The following is a 21,548-nucleotide window of genomic DNA, read 5'->3' as shown; positions in this document are numbered from 1 at the left end:
TACAATACAATAAATAGTGATAGATAAAGCCCACATAAACAGAAGCTCTTTGGGGTCCTCGATAATTTTTAAGAGGGTAACAGGGTCCTGGGACAAAAATTTTAATAATTACTACTCTAAGTTTCTTTACAGCCATGTATTTTGTATGAGCTTAGGCTTACCCTGACAAAGTATCGCATGATCTTGTTCTGGAAATCTCCAGGAGGTAGCAATAAATATAATAAGACCTCACACAAATCCCTTAGGAATCCTAGAAATAAAAGAAGTAGCTATAACAACATTAGAAAATACGAAGTCTGCACCTACTCTTGATATAAAACACAAATAGAGGTAGAAATAAGCAGTTTCCTGATTATACCAGCTTATTACCTTAGTAATCAGTATTCACTAAAAATTCCTTTATTGTTCTCCAAATAGCAACTATTCATTAATCAAACTAATACATATTTTTTATTCTGCCCAATCCTATCCCACATTTTGAATTGTTGAGAAACTTCAATTACAAAAGTGTTTTCCCCAAAAAGTTTTAGTTGTGCCATGTATTCTACACTTCTACCACACATCTTTGCATACTTAAAAGTTATTTGCACATTTAAAAATACACTTGTAATTATTTTTTCAGGAAAGAACTTCCACTATCTTGGCAGGTAATAACAAGAAGAGTATGCGCTTCTATTGGGTTGGCCAAAATGTTCGTTTGGGTTTTTCTGTAACATTATGGAAAAACCTGAGCAAACATTTTGGCCAACCCAATATTTTACTGTTTGAGGAGGGCTTGATTTACATAAAAGGACTGTACATTATTATATCTATTTCTTACATTTAGTTATTTCATATTAGTGCTAATGAAGTAGCAGTTAAGAACTGAACTGCACAATAAATATAAAAAGGAAAGAAGGAAAAAGGGAAAAAGCGGAAAGGAAGGCAAAGAAATAAAAAAGCTGAGCACATTTTTAAAAAATCTAAGAAAACAATTTCCACAACTAGAAAGGCGTTTCTGAATTGTTCATATGCTGACACTTCCCGGGAATATAATTATTGGGTCAGAATAAACTTTTTGGCCAACGCAAAAAACAGCTAGTCAAAAAAATGTGCCAAGTAGCACAGACTCCTAGTCGTTGTAAAACTAGGAAAAGACAACATCCTCAGCTAAAGCTTATCGGGTCTAACCTCTCAAAAAGAAAAGTACATTCAACTCTCTAAATTTCATTTGAAATATTATAATCATTCCCTTAGGAAATATTTATGGTAACAAGTGTACTCTTGAAATAGAAATAATAAATTCAAGGGGAAGATAAATTACTATAGATCAAAAAAAGTAAATTTATAATTATAAAATGTTTCAGTTTGCTGTATTTTAAAAGATGACGAAAGAGGTACTCTTTAATTGCCATCTTTAAATTTTAAAGATGACCTTAAAAAAAGAAAAAAGAATCTGGAAACTACTTTTAAGAGTTAAAAAATACAATAAAGTGAATAGCAACAGTGTCTTTACTATGCTGCCTGTCCTGTAAGAATAATTTCACTCTTAGATTTTACGCTTATACTTGTTCACTGATTCTGCTAACTTGTCTCCAACCAATGTGAACAGTTACTGTTCTCAAAAAAGTTAAATTGAAAAGAAAACCTTCTTCATCTTTGGGAGATGTGCACACTAGGTCACGGCAAACGTCCTTCTCCATTTCAACTTCAACTTCAAAGAAGGTATCTACAAGATCTTCTGCTGTACCTAGACAAAGAAGGAACAATTCAAGACATACAGAATAATAAAGAAAAACAGGTTTAAAAATCCTAATTTTCAAAGGGGATAAAGATATTACCTTTTACTTGATCATCTTTCTCTGTTATCTTCTGTTGAGCCTTTCTGAATACTCGTAGGTGTGTGCCAAAATCATCTACAATGCGTGTAGTAAAGTAAGGTTGCCAGTCTATTTCTTTTGACCTTACAAAAAACACATGACATAAAAGCATTACATATATGCCTTTTTTAATCAAAAAATAAGTTTATTTAATGACTACTGAAAGACAACATGATTATCAAAGAGACTGAATTTATTTATACTGAGATTTTACTCATTTAACCACTATTACATCTTAGCATTCTCTTCCAAAAGACCCAGTTTACCAAATCTACTTAAACCCTCGAACAATATTCTTGGAAGTATTTTATGTGCCAAAGCTTAAAAGTACTAACTAAGTGCTTAAAATAAATAAGAGAAAAGACAACAGGTATATTATGCAATTTCTCATCCCAGACATAACAATATATTAGGAATTCAGAATGTTTTTGCTTGCTTTTAAAAGAGCAGTTGAGATATTTCTTGGTTCCTTCTGAACCCTTTCTGAATTCTCCACATTCTTCCTTTTAGTTATACGGTCCAAGTTTTGAACCAAATACCTTTGGTATGAGCCTGACTGGTTTCTGTTTGCATATACAAACACTTAAAAACTTAACTATTTGAAATAACTATAGTCACATGGAAATGGTGTAAAGAGTAATGTAAAATACTTACCCATGAAAAAGGTGATTACTAAGTTTATTAAGTTACCTAGTACTCTTATCTCAAAAGCAACAGACCTCAACAAACATCGCTAATTTAGTAAACCAGTGAAACAGATAACAAATACAACAGATAAAACCAGATTATACATCTCCTTGGATTAAGTGATATTTTTAAACAAACATGTTATTCAATGCTGTTTTCCTTAAGTTAGCACTAAAATTAATTCACCCCTTTAGGAACATACCAAATAAATAGAATATAAAGAGGCTACTCATGAAGATGCTAGACAATGGGGGAGCAAAAAAAAGTTACAATAATTCATTATGCTAATTCACCATACATGTATAATAAAGAAGCTAGTGAATAAGTTGACTTGATTACTGTCTTTTGAGGAAAAACTTTTAAATGTGGTAATGGCATTGAGGAATATAACAGATGGCTATTTTCAAACAAAAACATAAATTATTAACACTCATAATTTTTAATGCACAATTATGATTTTGTTATATACATGGAAAGAAAGCATAAATTATAAGTACATGAATACAAACAATTTAACAAAAATAAATGTAACCTGAGCTCTGGGATCTGAGGAGGGGTTACCATTACTTAGAATGTAAGAGCCATGTATATAAGCATACACTAAACTTGGTAACAATACTCAGTCTCAACATAAAACCTAAAATAAAAACTTAAACCTAGAGGTCTCTAGAGTCTCTTTTTGTCCTTATTTTAAAAAGAAAAGCACAATCTGTATAAGCATCTTTCAAAACTCTTTACATGAATATTTGTACAAAATCATCCAAACCTGAAAATTTTATAAGAACAAAATTCACTTGGTATAGGCCATTAGCTCATTTAATCCATAAAAGGTTCATTCTAACAAATTCAGAAGAAAGCAGAATACATAATCTTTCAAATTACATATGTTCTGTTTCATGGTACAGTGCTATTTATAGAATTCACTGAAATTTTCAAACAAAACAAAATTTATTAATTTTAGAAGGCATTTTAAAACCTATCTCAATTCATTATGGAGGATGTAATGACATTTAAAATGACTGAAAGTTAACAAGTAATGCAAATACATAAAAATTAAGTATTAAATACAGATTTCTACTTTCAATATACAAATATATTGAGGGTGGAGAAAACAGGGAACACAGTATTTCATATTCTCTATCCAAGGTCATCATTTTCCCTCTGCTTGACTCATTTACCCTGAATACAGGCAAATCTATTGTAAATCTCAACTCAAAGGAACTGTTCTAGGTTAGGAAGATAAGAACAACAGTAGTACATGGCTTCCCACTTATATAATTAGGAAAATATCTACTAACAATTTCTAGTAGTACTTGTCTTAAAATTTGAAAATATTTTGGTGACAGTGAAGTACTTTCTAAAATTATGGTATATGATTAATATGTAATAAATGGAATATAAATATAAATTTAAAAATCATTCAATTTATGTAATAGCCACACTTCCTTCTATTGATCCACAGGTAGTTTTCTATTAGAGCTCTTAATATTATTTATTCTTAAATTAGGCCTACAGTCAAAGCTCTTTTTCACTTTGTTTAAAATATTCCCCCACATGACTGTTAGTAAAAACACCTGGACTATTACACAATGAATCCTATTATCTACACTTTCATTTTATTATTACTCAGAGGCTTTCATTTTTTGAATTTAAAAATGAGAGCATACTTCCTATATGACCAAGAGAATAAGGGATATATTCAACCCTACCCTGAGAATATACAATTTATATTAGGCCCTTGAAGCTTATATGTCTTGATAGAATGCTTGTAAGAATTACGATGGTTAACTAGGAATGCAAATAAGCAATGAAGTCTTAATTAAAGAACAAAAGGAAAAGTCAAACTACCAAGTGTAGCTCTCTGAATATATTTGACATGCCTTATCTTCATCTCTAACACCACCATCTTATTCCTGGCCTTTTAATTGATCTCCCACATCCACTCTAGTCTACCCTCCATTCTATTTTCCATACAGCAGCCAGAGTGGTCTTTTTAAAAATACAAATATGATGATACAAAACAAGAGCTGTAAAAACCCTTTAATGACTCTCCGATCATGCAGAGCTGGGACCCTGCTTACTTCCTCATCATCTGTCCCACTGTCCTTCCTTTTCTGTTCCGTGTTTACCTCAATGCCTCTGGACGGACTTTTCCCTCTGCCAAGTCTGCTCACCCTGTCCATTCTCCATAAATTTACCTTCTCTCCCCCACATTCCTTTGACAATTCTCACTTATACTTTAGAGTTCATCTAAAATGTCAATTCCACACGGCACTCTTCGTTGACCCTCACCCTTTGCCTTATTCCTTCAGACTAGGTCTGGATCTCTGGTTACATATTCTCATAGCAGCACATTTTTCACTTTTTATAGCACTTACAACCTGCAGTTAAATAATTCAACTGCTGAGATAAAAATCTCAGGATGTCAGGGATTTTGTCTGTTTTATTCCACTATGTTTTATTCACTAGTGGTGTTCCCCAATGGCTAAATAATATGTTAAACACTGGAGGTACTTGATACATACTGATTTACTGATTTCTCTTTCAGGGTCAGAGCACTGTTAATAGGTGCTTGGAGAATGGCCACATGAACCACATACAGCAACTGCTTCTTTACTCCTTAAACTTCTGAAATAGGACATATATTGAGAAGCTCTTTTTGCGTCTCTAAACCCCAAAGCTACTTAATGCTAATGCCAAAAAAAGGCAATGAATGTCCCAAATCTGTGGGCTGAGACTGAGATTACATAAATTGCTTCACTGGGGCCATCTATTCTAAGCAGCATACAGCTCATCATCAGTAACACAAAAAACACATCAAAATCAACTAAGAACTTCTGTAAAGAGAACTGGACTGAATACATGTCCTTGATTCAAGTAAAAGATACACCATGTCATTAGTTATGAAATTCAGCAAGTCACGTCACCTCCCACGGTCTTTCTCTAGGGACACTTACAGCTTTAAGAATCTATGATTAACTACATACCCATCCCAACACACACACACACACACACGCAGGGACACAGTACATGGAAAAGTGGTAGTTGGTAAGTAAATCGAAATACTTGATCAAAAGAAGGAATCACGAATGTATTTCATTTTAACTTAAATCATATAAATCTTTCAGTGGAAGACTAAGATAAGACCTTTTGATTAATGTTTTGCTAAGTGTTATTAATGTGGCCTTTGTCTTGAATAAACCATTCTCACATTGAGGAAGTTATGGTTTCCAGTTTCTTTTAAATGGCATAACAACTAACGACATCTGTGAACAAATCCAAATGCAGAGTGAGTCTTTCAAGGCTTTTCACCAACATTTTATAGTTGTCTTTTACACACCTAATTCTACTGTGATCTATTTAGCAACTAGCTGAGTAAATTCCAAAGCAAGTGACCTCGTTTTCATAGGAACTACCCTGTCATACTCATATTCTTCAATCTATGTAGAAGCAAATTAAATTATATGATTATAATAAAAAGTATAAGCGGGGTACACAGGTTCAGAAACAAATACAACTTCCTTTTTTAACACACTCAATTGTCTTGCTCCTCTAAAGCATCCATGCTCAGCTCATACCACAAAACAATTATATCAGACTTTCTGTGCCCAGGAATCGACAACTAACTTCTGATAAGTTTAAAAGTCAAAAGGTAGGGACAGAAGTGGACAGAAGTACTAGAATGTAGTCTATTAGCCTAGCTTTAATGCTAAGGGCATGAGTCAGTATGTCTTACAAAGGGAATGGAGAATAACTGGCTAACTAAAGAGAATTTCTATTACAGTAGTACAGAATTGGTACCCTTCCAAAAATAGCTTACAATTTTTTTTGACGATACCCACACACAGAAATAAGTAGAAGTTAGTTAAGTGCTATGTCGTAAGTCAAAAAGGATTAATTAAAGAGGCCACATTATAAAAATATTTTGATGAATGACTAGTATTTAAATGGGGTAAAGAAGGATATAGGAACAGGCAAAAGAGGGAAATGAGCATGGCCTATGCAAGAGTCATCATGTAGACCTGCCTAACTAAAGAAGTGGGTGACCATTTGGCAGTAGAGGCAATCTTCACACACTGGGCAGAATACTGCCCTGGAAAAGGTCCTTTAGGTCAAAATGATAAAAGTAAAAACTGATTTTCCCACAGAAACAATCCTATAATAAATGTTACGTTCCTGATGCTATATTATTTTTTCACAGAAATGACTACTAAGACCTTATTTTAAAACAATGAGAATGACACAGTAGGGACCTCCCTGGCGGTCCAGTGGTTAAGACTCCGCACTTCCAATGCAGCGGGCATGGGTTCGATCCCTGGTTGGGGAACTAAAGATCCCACGTGCCATGTGGCGCAGCCAATAAATAAACTAGTTAATTAATTTAATTTAATAAAAAAAGAATGACACAGTATACTGTATACTGCATAGTATGTATGTATGTATATGTATGTATGTGTGTATATATATATATACACACACACGCATATATAAAGACTTTTTAAATGTGTATTAATCAATAAGGGTGATATAATAACTGCATAAAATTACAATAATATGTATTAATCTCCTATATGAGGTCTTTTACCTTCTAATTACAAAATTCAGACATTTTTAAAAAATCATTAGTACAGTAAAATTCCTATACTAATGATTCTTAGTTTTTCTGGGTAGATTTTCACAAGCATCTTTGAAGACATTTTGAGAAGTTTTATTCCACTAGAGGATTTTTAGATCACTGACTCAGACATCTTTTGCTGAAAGTGGGTGTCCTATCTGTGAAAGAAAAAATTCCTTCCTTGAGTCACGGAATCAGACAGTAACTTCCCCCTCAGACTTCACTATTATAAAGGATGTACTCTTTAAAATACATAAACCTTTACACGTTTCCATCCTTCAAGAGTCCTTGAGGGAGTACGTTGTTAGCGTCAAAAGCTTCAGCCTAAAATTGAATTTGAGCAATATTTTAAAAGCACAGAATTGTAAACTTGCTCCTAAATCCATTAAGAGATTTCCCCTTCTTCCAGTCTCAATTTGCTCATGTTATAAATACTTCACGTTACCATAACCACCTCCCTAGAGCACCTTTGTTTCCCTTTTAAAATCTACTCTAAGGATGTAGTTATAAGGATTGAGTATAAAATAATGAAACTGAACTTACATTAAATTTACTATTACTCTCTACCATAATCCTTAAGAATATATGGAGAATTACTCTTTCATGGGAGCTAAATCAGCAACCACACGAGGTAACAAGTTTCATTACTTCATGGTTACTAATCTGTCTGCTCCCTTCCCTTGGCTGCACTGTTGTATGCTGAAGTGGGAGAGCCAAATGTGCACATCTCTCTCCTAACTCCACATTCAGTGACTTCATACTGACAGCTTAAAATCAACCATGGTGGGACTATTTACACTTCACAAAACTTAAAGTAGTCGACTTATAAAACTACAAATTTATTGTTTTCAGTATTCAACACAGAATAGTACTAGTTTGGATAATCCAATAAAATTTTTTAAAGTTTCATTGATACAAGACTTTTAACTACAGAGAAAAGATTGGTCTAGTAAATATCTTTCACGTTTGAAGTCTTGTATCCTTTCTGACCATGCAGAAATACAATAAAAGGTTTAAATAAAGTTTATCATCACCCTACTCTAAGATCTCCTATCAGTAAAACAACAGACTAGAGGAGTACTCTAATCCCAAATTAAATTAAATCTAATTAGCAACCCCACACACTATAAAAAATAACTCCCCAAATGGTATTCAAAATGTGGGGTGTGATAGAGAATGTGAGTGAGTGTTTTGAAGAGGAAGTATGAGTGAAAACAAACAAATCAAGATTAGTACCAACCATACTAGGGTATGTCAGTCTTTTAGAACTGAAAGAGATCTGAAATAATTACCACAAACCCTTATAATTACAGAGCCAAAACTTAAATTACTTATTCTAGATTATATAGTTATTGAGATCAAGTCGCTGTTTAAAAAAAAAACAAAAACAAAAAACAAACAACAAAAAAAACCAGGGTTCCTAACTTTCAATTTGGTGTTTTCTCTGCTATACCTTAACAACACAAAACCTTCTGACTCATAAACGTTATAAACAAATCGGTAGAAATGGAGAAAAATTCAGGCATGCAGTTTTATATAACCATAGTAAAGGAAATGGTATTTAGTGAACTACAACTCCACCTAAGAAATCCATCCAGTTCTACATCCTGTGCCCTAATGCTTCAGAGAGGTCAAGGATGCAGAACTTTTAAAGAACTTGGATCTTCAAATATAAAGAAAAACTTAGATAGAGGAACACACATGAAGCACACTCACCTATTTTAGGGGTTGAGTGTAAAGAACACAGAGCTGGAAGCCTTAATCAAGCTACAGGAAAAGAAAACAAATAACCTGGGGCTAAGTGTGAATCTTCTTAAGTATAATGTTAAGTATTAAAAATTAAATTCATGTTATTAAGTATTTTAATAAATAAGGTTTTCAGTAAAATTTACCTGATAAAGGAAAAATTCCTAGACCCAACAGTGAAATATATTAAATTTTGTGGGAAAAAATTACCAAGGAAGTCATAAATGGAAACTCGATTAACAATTATCTATTGAGTATTCACTACCTTATCATGTACAAAACACTATATTTAAGCATTAGTTTCCAGATAACTTCCCAAGGAAATAAAGATTCAGTGGCTACCTATACAAAACATGTCATCTACAGTTGAAAAACGGTTTCTTTTATTTATGTGTTCACAAGAATATAAAACACAGAGAAACAGGAAAACGAATTTAGTTGCAAAAAGTCATCCTAGATATTTTTATTGCTGAGCACCAAATGTTTCTGTCTTGGGCTATAAGAATAATACATGCCCGTTTTGTAAAATGTAATTTCCTTCTTTAGATTTTCTGTATCAGTTATCAATTAGCCTTAAATCCACAATCCAAAGATCACTGTTAATATTTTAGTGCTTTTTCTTTTAGTCTCTTTGCTATGCTCACATACTTACAATTTTTTACACAGCTAAAATCATATAGTGTACACTACTTTGTGTGCTTTTTATTCTAATGTATTTCCTACTTCGTTAATACGTCTTAATATTTTAATGTATGCAAATCTATGTATTCCAGGGGTCAGCAAACTCTTTCTCTAAAAGAGCCAATTAGCAACTATTTTAGGCTTTGCAGGCCACATCATCTCAGTCAACTCTGCCACTGTAGCACAAAAGCAGCCATGGACAAAACGCAAACAAATGAGCACGACTGTCCAATAACACTGTACTTACAAAACCAGGCAGCAGTACAGTACACTCAATAATAAAATGACAAATAACCTAATTTTAAAATAGAGAAAGGATCTGACAGACATTCTCTATATACAAATGACTAATTTGCACATGAAAAGATGCTCGACATCGTTAGCTATCAAGGAAATGCAAATCAAAACCATCATGAAATACCGCTTCACACCCACTAGCATGGCTATAATCAAAAAGACAGACAATAACAAGTACAGTCAAGGATGTGGAGAAATTGGAACCCTCACACATTGTTGGTGGTAATGTGTAGCCACTTTTTAAAAGTTTGCAGTTCCTCAAAAAGTTAAACAGAGTTACCATATGACGAGAAACTCTACTCCTAGGTGTACATCTAAAAGAAATGAGAACATTAAGTCCACACAAAAACATGTACATGAGTGCTCACAGTAGCATTCTTTATAAAATCCAAACGATAGACGCAACCCTACTGTCTGCCAACTGATGAATGGATAAACAAAATGTGGTGTATCCATACAATGGAAAATTATTCGGCAATAAGAAGCAATAAGTAATCATATATGCTACAACAAGGATGAACCTTGAAAACATTACGCTAAGTGAAAGAAGCCAGTCACTAAAGACCACATTTTTATTATTATTATTTATTTATTTATTTATTTATTTTTGGCTGTGTTGGGTCTTCATTTCTGTGTGAGGGCTTTCTCTAGCTGCGGCAAGCGGGGGCCACTCTTCATCGCATTGCACGGGCCTCTCACTGTCGTGGCCTCTCTTGTTGCGGAGCACAGGCTCCAGACGCGCAGGCTCAGTAGTTGTGGCTCAGGGGCCCAGATGCTCCGCGGCATGTGGGATCTTCCCAGACCCGGGCTCGAACCCGTGTCCCCTGCATTGGCAGGCAGACTCTCAACCACTGCGCCACCAGGGAAGCCCAAGACCACATATTGTATTATTTCATTCATGTAAAATGTCCAAATGCATAGAGAGAAAAAATATATAATTGACTGCCCAGAGCTAGAAGCTTTGTGGGGGATATGGGGAGAGACTGATAGTGGATATCAGGTCCCCTTGCGGGGTCAATAAAATGTCCTTAGGGCTTCCTTGGTGGCGCAGTGGTTGAGGATCCACCTGCCAAAGCAGGGGACACGGGTTCAAGCCCTGGTCCGGGAATATCCCACATGGCACGGAGCAACTAACTCCATGAGCCGCAACTACTGAGCCTGTGCTCTACAGCCCGCGAGCCACAACTACTGAGCCCACGTGCTGCAACTACTGAAGTCCGCACGCCTAGAGCCCATGCTCCACAGCAAGAGAAGCCACCACAATGAGAAGCCTGCACGCTGCAAGGAAGAGTAGCCCCGGCTCGCCATAACTAGAGAAAGCCCATGCGCAGCAACGAAGACCCAACACAGCCAAAAATAAATTAATTAAATAAATGTATTTTTTTTTAAATGTTCTTAAATTGACTGTGATGAAGGCTGCACAACTCTGTGAATATACTGAAAGCCAATGACTTTAAGTGGGTGAACTGTACAGTATATGAATTATAAAAATATACAGTTAACCACCCCTGGTCTATTCTATAGATATAAAAACTTTAACTTTTTCTCCCCTTTTAAATATTTAGATGGTTCCTAATTCTTTTTGCATCTTTCTGATTAACATCTCTTTTGAGCTAAGTTTTCAAATGGCAAAGAATATAAAATGACAAGAGTATAAAACTTCACTGTTGCAAATGTCCATTACTGTCCATGATTGTACTTGCCTTTTGGACAAGTTTAGGAACATACGATTTATATTTCTATGGCAAAAGGGAGTGAGAAAAATGGAAACCTTTCAAAACAAACTAAAATCAAGCAGGACCCTTGGGACCTTCCCTAGACAGATCCCACCACCACCACCATGTCTTCCACCTGCCTCTTGTCTGTAGAAAAACTTCAGGCAAAGAATAAATTTAATCAAAGAAATGAGAAAATACAGAAACAAAGGAAAATAGTCAAACAGGACAAAATAATAATAGTTCAGTCCTTAAACAAAGTCAAGGACCTTTAGTTCCTCCTCAAGGGCTACAGATAATATTGAGCCATATCCTTTGAGTTGTTTTACAGATATTAAAACCCCCACCAGGTGGAAAAAGTTAACTACATGATGACCAGACTGTAGCCATGACATAAGCTGCTCCATCTTACACAATTCTAAGAACTGACCTCAAGGAAATGGGAACAAACTGACCCTGGAACTGAAGATTCACTGTACTTAAAGCAATCAAGATGCTTATCAGACCACCTCATGACCAATTTCAAGATGACTATCAGAGCTTACTATGCTGCTCTGCAAAAAGACCCCTCCCCTCTGCCTATACACCCCTGAAACCCCCTTTTAAAAGCTCTTGCCCCCTGTCCAGCAATGGGGAGTTGGCTTCTGGACATGAGTCCACCTTCTCCTCAGGTTGCCAGCCTCCTGAATAAAACAACCTTTCCTTTCCAACCAAAATTTGTCTCTCAAGCAGCGAGCAGTGGGACCTGAGTTCAGTAGCAAACCCCCCTGTCATTCCAGGAACAGTGATCCCATCAGCATCAGAGCCACTGAATCTCAGAACCTACATATCCGTATGTCCTTCCACCATGGGAAGACCCTTCAGGAAGGAACACAGTAGCATTAGAATATATCTCCTTTCCACTAACCCTAGGGTTCAGAGGAACAGATGTAGAGTTAGTAACCACATTTCACTTTTGAGAACAACAAGGTTCCTTGGTCACTTGGACCTCCTCATACACTGACCTTATCCCCCTTCTGTGAACTGTGCTCAGATTATTCCTTTTGCCTAACATGTCCTTTATCCCTCTCTCTCCATCTCAATACACCCATTCTTGAAGTCCAGTTTTGGCCTCAATCCACATGAGGTCTTGATCCGTGACTCTGGTCCATTCTATCTCTAGATGAAATCCTCTAAATGCCACACAGATCACCACTTTATTTCTCTCCATTTCATGTGCTTTAACTTTGTTTCCCTTTCCCCTCAAAAAAAAAAAAAAATAGAGCTAAGAAGACAAGGTCAAAGAATCTGTGTATATATCCTAGGAATGTAACAAATAACAAAAACAACAATAATAACAAAGAAGTTAACATTCACTGAACACATACTATGTGCCAGATCCTATGATGTTTTACATGCACTTTTCCCCCATATAATCATTACAACAATCCTATGAGAAAATTACCCCATTTTACTGATGCAGAGATTTAGGCACAGCAAGTCAAATAACTTGCTCAAAAAGTCATTTATTGGTTGACAAATACTTTATGAAATATTTCATGCACATCATCTCGTTTGCCCCTCACAACTCAGAGTTTGCTACAAGTTCAGCATCACTGTTGTACAGAGTTGTTAAGAAATTTTCTTTTAAGTACACTGTAACTTAATGGTTCAGGTAGGATTATAATACAAATCTCCCAGGTCTTTCTATCCTATATCATACTATCTTATTTGAAGAGAGAATAAAAATACATGGGTTATCACAGATTCATCTGCTAAAGCTCCAGCCTAATTTACGCCCAGGTTCCACAGAGAACTCGAGTGCTATGGGAAGGTTTCCTTCCCTAAACTGTTACTAGAATAACAGGTACTAATGTTAGTATGAGGTGTTATCATTACAAAGTACTCTCTCACATGCGATGTCATTTAATCCTAACAACAACCTGATAAGCAGACATAGGTTATCACTAGACTCAAAGAATTTATGTTTTTTACCCATTCAAGGCCATAGAACTTAATAAATAATAGAGCTAAAGCTCAAAACCAGAACTTCACACTCTAAGTATATCCTTTTCTTCCTGTTATATCTCAAAATGAGTATTTTGTTTTATGTTGATATTCTGTAATTGTTTCCCCAAGCTGATGAATAAATATGAACACTAGAATTTGGTGGTTCTAAATCTTTTCTGGGTTCATAGGCCCTTTTTGAAAATAAAATCTATGGAATCACTCAATAGGAAAAAAAACACAGACAATTTTGCATACATCTTCAGGGCTTCATGGGCTGTTGGTTAAGAACCCTATGCAAGATTGTAATTTGAAGGAGAGAAGTGATAACTTATGCTTCACAGGGCACAGCAGACAAGAATAAGAATTTTTAAAGTATCTGAGTGATTATAACCAGACAATTTTCTTGATACTCACATTGGAAATAGTCAAGGAGCCTCTGTGAAGACATACATTTTAGTAGTAACAGAAAAAGCCAATGAAGGACAAAAATAAAGTCATTCACAGAAAAGGCACAAACAATAACTGAGCTTAACTGTATGCTACAGGTTTTACATCATATTGTTTTTTAGCCTGAAAGCAGCCTCAAAAGTAGCTTATTATCAGCTTTTTACAAATAAGGAAACTAAAGCTCAAGAGAGGCTGATTAATTTGCCCAAAAACGTAAGACCAATGAACAAGCAAAGATATAAATTCATATCAGTCTAGTATGGAAGAAACCTGGCTCTTCCTGTAATCACCCAAATATTTAGCTTGAAAGCACAGAATATTAAAGAAAGGGGAAAAAAAAAACTTATGACAGGAAGTTTAAAGAAAAGGTGGTTATAAGATCAAAAACAGGGAAAGCATTGCAATGATAGGAAAGAAAGGTGAGAGAAACTAAGATGAATAATCTAGATCATAATATATCTGGTAGGGAGTGGAGGAAAGAATACTAACTATTAAGAACAATCTGATTCTAATTCTCGCTCTGCCCCCAACTCAACAGATAATCCTAGACTAATCGCTTAACCTTTCTGGAATTTAGCTTCCTTGTCTGTGAAATTATGGATGTTGGACGGCATAAAAACTTAAACTTCTAAATTCCTTCACAACTTTGAAAACATTTTCACAAGGATTATTTTCATTACATTCCACTGAGCAGGGATTTTGCTTTATTCACTGCTGTATCCGCAGCACCTAGCTGGTACAAAATATTAGTTGAATGAATAGATGAATTTGATCATGACAATAACCCTGTGAGCAATGCAGTACTGGGCAGGTATTTATTAGGCTTATTTCACATGTGAGAAAAACCAAGATCCAAAAAATTTTTAATACTTGCTCACAGTACCACAGCTAAATGGTAGAGCAGGATACAAACTCAAGTCTTCCAATTACTAGTTCAAAGTTCTTTCTAGGTCTAAAATTTTTTATATTTTCATATACTCTTAAGCAGTCAGACACAAGAATAATGAACTCTTCTTATTCCCACTCTTCCAAGGGGGAAAAAAATCATTAGGATGGTGTTACCATAAAAAGCAGTGAATGACCGATTCAGAAGAATGATATTAAAAAATACCTAACACACAATAATGTTACATATATGAAATAAGGAGATAAAATCCAATTTCTGACTTCTTTGATTATACTTTATTATATTTTCTGTGTTCCACAGTAAGTCTACACTCCTAATTATGGCTGGCTACTTTACAATGTTTGCTGTTAATCATAAGGGAGAAGGAGCTCAAATCTAAGTAAGGTTAAAATTCAAACCATGAAACTTACTGTAGGCCTCCTCAGTGACCTCAGGCTGAGGAACTCACCTCACACTCTAAAGCTTAAGATCAACTGAATTATAGAAGAAAAAGTCTGGATAGGGCAGCATGAGCTAGAAATATCTATGTGAACAGAGATGGAAACAAAGTAACAGCCCTAGGGCAAAGCTCTATTCTCCAAGACTCTCAAAGGTACAAAAGTATATTTCAAGAACCTAAGTAGGGAAGAAGAGGGGTTGGCTGGAGAATAACACCTTCAGATTTGAGAGTGTACTCGTGGCATAGCAATGCAGCCTCCTGCCTTGAGGCCACAGGCTCATAGGAAAATCACTCTGTGTACTGGGTAGCAAACTCTTTTATTTAAGAAAAAAAAAAAAAAGATTGCAAATTCGCCCAAAGATAGAATCCTTTCTTTCAAAAATAAATAATTTCTGCATATGAAATGCCCCCCCCAAAATCAAGCAGTTTAAATACAAGGATATAGACCAAAATATTTTGTCATATGGGAGGCAGCATGTAAGGGGTGTTTGTAAAGTGAGAATTTTTGTATATCTCAGAAAAGTTTCTTAAAGGAAACTCATTAAAATACACTTCTCTTCTGAAAGTAAACAAATAAACTGAATACATATTCTCCACTGACTTACGCTCCTTTGGTTTCTTCTTCCTCTAAGAGGACTCCGTTAGGTATGTGCCAAAAGTGAGCAGTTATGCTGAACTATTTTCAGAGCACTTGAATAAAACAGAGTATCTGGGGTGACTTTGGAATCTCAGTGAACCCCAGTCTATGCTGCACCCGGAACCGCCGCCATGGCCACCTACAAGGTGGTGCTGATCCCACACAGGAAAAGCATATAGAACCTGTAGAACGGCTTCAGTGGCTGGAGCAAAGCCAACAGGAGCCCAGGAGGCGTGAGGAGGTGAAGCACCACATGCAGGTGCTACAGGATGCTGGCTATGAGTTTGACATCTGCTTCACCACGGTGCAGGAGAAAGCAATTTGGATCTTCTGGACAGCACTGGATGCCAATGACCAAGTGTGGCTGCCAATAGTGAGGACTTGACTTCAATAAAGCAGAAACTGCTGCCAAGCATGACAAAACCCAGGTAAAGATCTGGACACGCTATTATGTCCTGCCACCTCCTATGAAGCTCAACCATCCCTTCTACAGCAACATCAATAAAGACTGAGGTATGCAGACTTCACTGAAGATCAGCTACCCTCCTGTGAGAGTCTGAAGGACACTATTACCAGAGCTCTGCCCTTCTGGAATGAAAAAATAGTTCCCCAGATGGAGGAGGGGAAGGGGGTACTGAATACAGCCCACGGCAATAGCCTTCAGGGCACTGTCAACCCTCTGGAGGGTCTCTCTGAAGAGGCTACTGTGGAGCTGCACCTGCCCACTGGTAGTCCCACTGTCTATGAACTGGACAAGAACTTGAAGCCCATCAAGCCCATGGAGTTCCTGGGAAATGAAGAGCCCATGTGTGAAGTCATGGAGGCTGCGGCTGCCCAGGGCAAGGCCAAGAAGAGAAGGCAAGCGAGCAGACTATTTTCCCAAGGACACCCCCCTCCTATCCCATTCCTCTGCACCTCTTCCCTGCACATGTCTGTGGGCATCTTAAGTTGTAGCTCCAGATGGGGATCAGTGGCTCCCAATTTTCTTTTAGCCATTTTGTCTCTTGCTCCCACTCCCTTCATACAATCTAGTCAGAACAGCACCTATGGGGCAAGGGGTCCTCAGTCCAAGTCAAGGGAAGACTTATTCAAGAGGGTGGAGAGGAAGTAACTCTGGGACTCTGGGACTTTGCTAGTGCTTTGTTTATTACTAAGGTCCTGCTTGAGTAGAAGACAGGCAAGAACCATGTTAAGATGTGACCAATGAGGAGGAACAAGAGAGCTTATTTGTGTTCCCAAAAGCTAATCCTGTACTATTCTGTAGTCAGGTGACTGTCTGGGAGGCTCTAGTCATTCCAGTAGAAGATGAATGTAACCTGCATGGTGATTCAAACAAACATTTCCTCCATTACACCAGAGGAACTCACTCCAGAAGATTAGGATCAATCCTGAATGTTTAAGTGTTGCATTTACTTTTACAAAATATATATATATAAAATACATATATGTTGTGTCTATATTCGTACATATTATATATATTTCATATATTATTTATATATTAATATTAAAAATACCAACAACAACAAAAACCTTCTGGGGATTTTAGTGGTGGTTGACAGAAAACAAACCATTCCTTACACCAATATGAGATAAGCTCCCTGACTCCTAAGGTATAGGACTTCACCCTGTTGTATGTTTCAGAACCCCTCCCCTGCCTTATTGTTTTACGGCCATAAAATGCCTCTAGATCATGTCCAAGCATGTCTTTCACTGTGTCAGATTTCTGAATCATGTTCCAGTTGTTTGGCGCTGCCACTTGGCCCAGTACTCATTTTGAGCATAACTGTACTAAATCGTATTTCCAGAACAGTGTAAAAAAGGAGTGATATGCAACTAAAAACAAAATAAAACAGAACAAGAGTATCTGGATAAGAGGGGAAAAAAGTATTATCAGTAAGTGGCATGAAAGACTTTGAACAGTCACATGATTGGACAACTGGACCCTGAGGAAGAAACGGACATACAGACTAAGAGAACAGGGATTAGTCAAGATAAACATTCTGTAAATGTAAAGGAGTAAAGGTTTTTATGGCTCTAGTTCTATAATCTAAGAGTTATCCCACAATAATAATCTACTGTTCTACTTACCTTGTAATAATCAATTTTCTCCTTCCATTTAAAAGTTATTTTCCCTATTGATACAAACAATATTTAAATTTTTCTGCATAAATACAATGCAGTGACCTTACCTAGTAGCAAACTGAACGAGTGCATTCTGAAGAGCCTGCCTAATTTCAAGAAGAAAAGATTCATCATCACTTAGTGTATAATACCAATACTGGACATAATCCCTCAAGGAAAACTGGATAACCTAAAACAAAAATATGGAAAAAAATACAATTTTTTAGGATTTAAAAAGTAACAGTGGCAAACTAAAACCTGAAAGGATTATTTGCGATTTATATTTATTCTCTACATACTAAATGGTAGTGGTAAACAACTGCCTTCAATAAAAAAGCATCAATATACTAAAAAACATTTCAAAAATTTTTCAATTATTTTGGTAGCCCAATTCATCCACTGCCCAAATTTTTTAAAAAATTAAAGAATTATCTATGGCGAAGCCCCACCCAATTTCAGGTAAAGATGAAGCCTGCAGAAAAAATAAATTTCCAATGCTATAACATAATGAAGTTTTAATCAGTTTGATGGAATGAGATGCAAAATAATGTCCAGAGGCGCTAATAATCTTGGAAATATGTTTTCTTTTGAGAATATCATCAGATTCATTGCAATCAAATTACAAAAATGACAATTCACTTAATTCTAATACCGATGATGCTGCCAACAGCACTGTTAGCCAATAAATAGCAAATAATACAGTTTAATGTATTATGTTTTTGCAAATCAGACAAACTAAATATGGGTTCATCTAAAAAATAGTATTACAATTTTAAAGTATACATTATTTGTAATAATCACAAAATCAAGAATCGATGAAAAATATTTTGGAGGAGAATAATTTTAATTCTAATTTTTAAAATATTTTTGAATGAAACCATAAATATCCATTTAAAAAAGTAATAAAACTAGTAGGAAAAACATCTGATTTATCAAACCACTAAGCTTGTTCATCAGCTGAAGAGTAACATTTTAACTATATATATAAAATAATTAGAAACATTATCAGTTGTCAGTAAAGACTTTTTTTTCTAAATGTAAATTCAACCAAAAGGCTTTAATATCATATTAAGCAAACACCTTATTATAAATAAGTTCATAAGTAAGGCAATAACTTTACGTACAGACTCCAAGGACAGCATAATGAATTTCCAGCATATTACACAAATAGCAAAAATTATTCCTTAGCATTTTCAAAAGAAATGCACCTAGCACACAACATATGGAATTCAAATACCCACATACTGAAACTCACTTGCTGGAGAGGTTCATCAATTATATTGGCACCTGTCAATCTTCTATCGATCTTTATAGTCCTGGCTTCCCGTTTCATTTCTTCTAAGCACTGAAAGGAAACCATAACATTCTATTACATAGTTTCTTGATTTAAAGTCTCTGTAGTTTACTTCTAACTAAATATTCATTGTAACTTCCCTGTCATTATCTTCAGTTAATAAATAACCTTATTTCTTGAGACTCGGGTATAAAGCAAACACTATTTCTCAAATTAACAAAACTAGACATCCAGAAAAAAATCTTGTGTTATCACCAAAAACAATTATCAGCAAACATTATTTAGAATGTGAGAAATTGAAAATATCAGATATAATATTGCCATATTTCAATGAAACTTTAAAATCATAAGTTAGTGTTTCAGGTGAGTCAAATTAATAATTGCCTTTATTAAACACACCCCTATTTCCTCCCTCTCCCTCCCAGCCCAAAACAGTACACCAGCTGCCAAATGAATATATTTTTAATTAATTTTACTTAGGGATGGTTTTTAGCAACTAAAGAAAATGAATTTTTCTCTGTAGTCTTCAGAAAGACCAGTGACCTGGAAATAGGGTGAAAAGTAGTAAGACACTCTTCAATTAAAAATACAAACCAAAGCACAAATACATATAAAAACATATACCTCGAGTTATCACATGTAACCTCTAAGATTTTTTCATAAAATATACTTATGAATCATTTTAGAAATAGCAATCAAAATCACCATTTTTATACCATATACTAAAAAATAGATTATAAAGACTTAACCAGTCTTGACTATGATCTATTACTGTTTAGGATCTTAATTCTTAAAATATTTTGCATTCTCTCTATGTACCGCTCAAGTGAGTGGAAAATATGGATGGCTAGGAAATGATTCAAAAAGAAAAGGCAAAAAAACAAACAACCCAATAGAAAAATGGGCAGAAGACCTTAATAGAGATTTCTCCAAAGAAGACACACAGATGGCCAGTAGGCACATGAAAAGATGCTCAACATCACTAATTATTAGAGAAATGCAAATCAAAACTACAATGAGGTACCACCCACCTTACACCAGTCAGAATGGCCATTATTAAAAAGTCTACAAATAACAAATGCTGGAGAGGGCGTGGAGAAAATGGAACCCTCCTACACTGTTGATAGGAACGAAAGTTGGTGCAGCCACTATGGAAAACAGTATGGAGGTTCCTCAGAAAACTAAAAATAGAGTTACCATATGATCCAGCAATCCCAATCGTGGGCATATACCTAGACAAAACTACAATTCAAAAACATACATGCACCCCTATGTTCACTGCAGCACTATTCACTATAGCCAAGACATGGAAACAACCTAAATGTCCATCAACAGATGAATGGATAAAGATGTGGTACATATATACAATGGAATACTCCTCAGCCATCAAAAAGAATGAAATAATGCCATTTGCAGCAACATGGATGCAACTAGAGATTATCTTATTATATAAATGAAGTAAGTCAGAAAGAGAAAGACAAATAGTATATGCTATCACTTATATGTGCAATCTAAAATATGGCACAAATGAACCTATCTCTAAAACAGAAACAAAACCACAGACAGAGAGAACAGATTTGTGGTTGCCAAGAGGGAGCGGGGGAGGGAGGGGTGTGGACTGGGAGTTTTGGGTTAGTAGATGCAAACCATTACACTTAGAATGGATAAGCAACAAGGTCCTACTGTATAGCACAGGGAACTATATCCAATCTCCTGGGATAAACCATAATGGAAAAGAATATTTAAAAAAAGAATGTACATATGTGTATAACTGAGTCACTTTGCTGTACAGCAGAAATTAACACAACATTGTAAGTCAACTATACCTCAATTTAAAAAAAAAAGGTTCATTTCCTCAGAAAGATCTGTGAGCAAACTCAAAGAATACACACTAAAGGGAGTTTTTAAAGGGAGACAGAAGTAAGTTTCAGAGATTACTTTAAAAGTTACAGTAAGTATTAGAAAAAAATGTATTTATTTATCAATATGAAAGTCTTATTAGCACATAATGGATAAGTTAATAATTGTAAAATTCAGTTACTGGCATCAACTCCAGACCATTTGCCTCTCTTCACACAAGAAAAACCATCCTAATCCCACAATAATAATTGAAG

The 21,548-nt window shown here is 35.4% G+C and overlaps 1 protein-coding gene and 1 pseudogene across 5 annotated transcripts in view; one reads left to right on the top strand and one right to left on the bottom strand.

Annotated features, from left to right (window-relative positions):
- SNX13 (sorting nexin 13) overlaps positions 1–21,548 on the bottom strand; it is a 141,650-nt gene that overhangs the window by 72,677 nt on the left and 47,425 nt on the right. For 4 of the 5 annotated variants that reach the window (XM_061198523.1, XM_061198522.1, XM_061198521.1 and 1 more), the window contains exons 4-8: positions 19,396–19,485; positions 18,209–18,330; positions 1,821–1,942; positions 1,628–1,729; positions 162–250 (exon numbers count right to left, since the gene is read on the bottom strand). In XM_061198523.1, the coding sequence (XP_061054506.1) occupies positions 162–250; positions 1,628–1,729; positions 1,821–1,942; positions 18,209–18,330; positions 19,396–19,485 (525 nt within the window). Of the gene's footprint in view, positions 1–161; positions 251–1,627; positions 1,730–1,820; positions 1,943–6,572; positions 6,635–18,203; positions 18,331–19,395; positions 19,486–21,548 lie in introns of those variants that run through there. The other variant, XM_061198525.1, reaches the window with a different exon arrangement.
- On the top strand, positions 16,151–17,130 carry LOC133097020 (phosphoglycerate mutase 1-like; annotated as a pseudogene).

Source organism: Eubalaena glacialis, chromosome 8 (assembly GCF_028564815.1).
Source record: "Eubalaena glacialis isolate mEubGla1 chromosome 8, mEubGla1.1.hap2.+ XY, whole genome shotgun sequence".
Taxonomy (NCBI): Eukaryota; Metazoa; Chordata; class Mammalia; order Artiodactyla; family Balaenidae; genus Eubalaena; species Eubalaena glacialis.
Note: the sequence above shows the minus strand (reverse complement) of the source record. Positions and strands in the feature narration are given on the sequence as shown.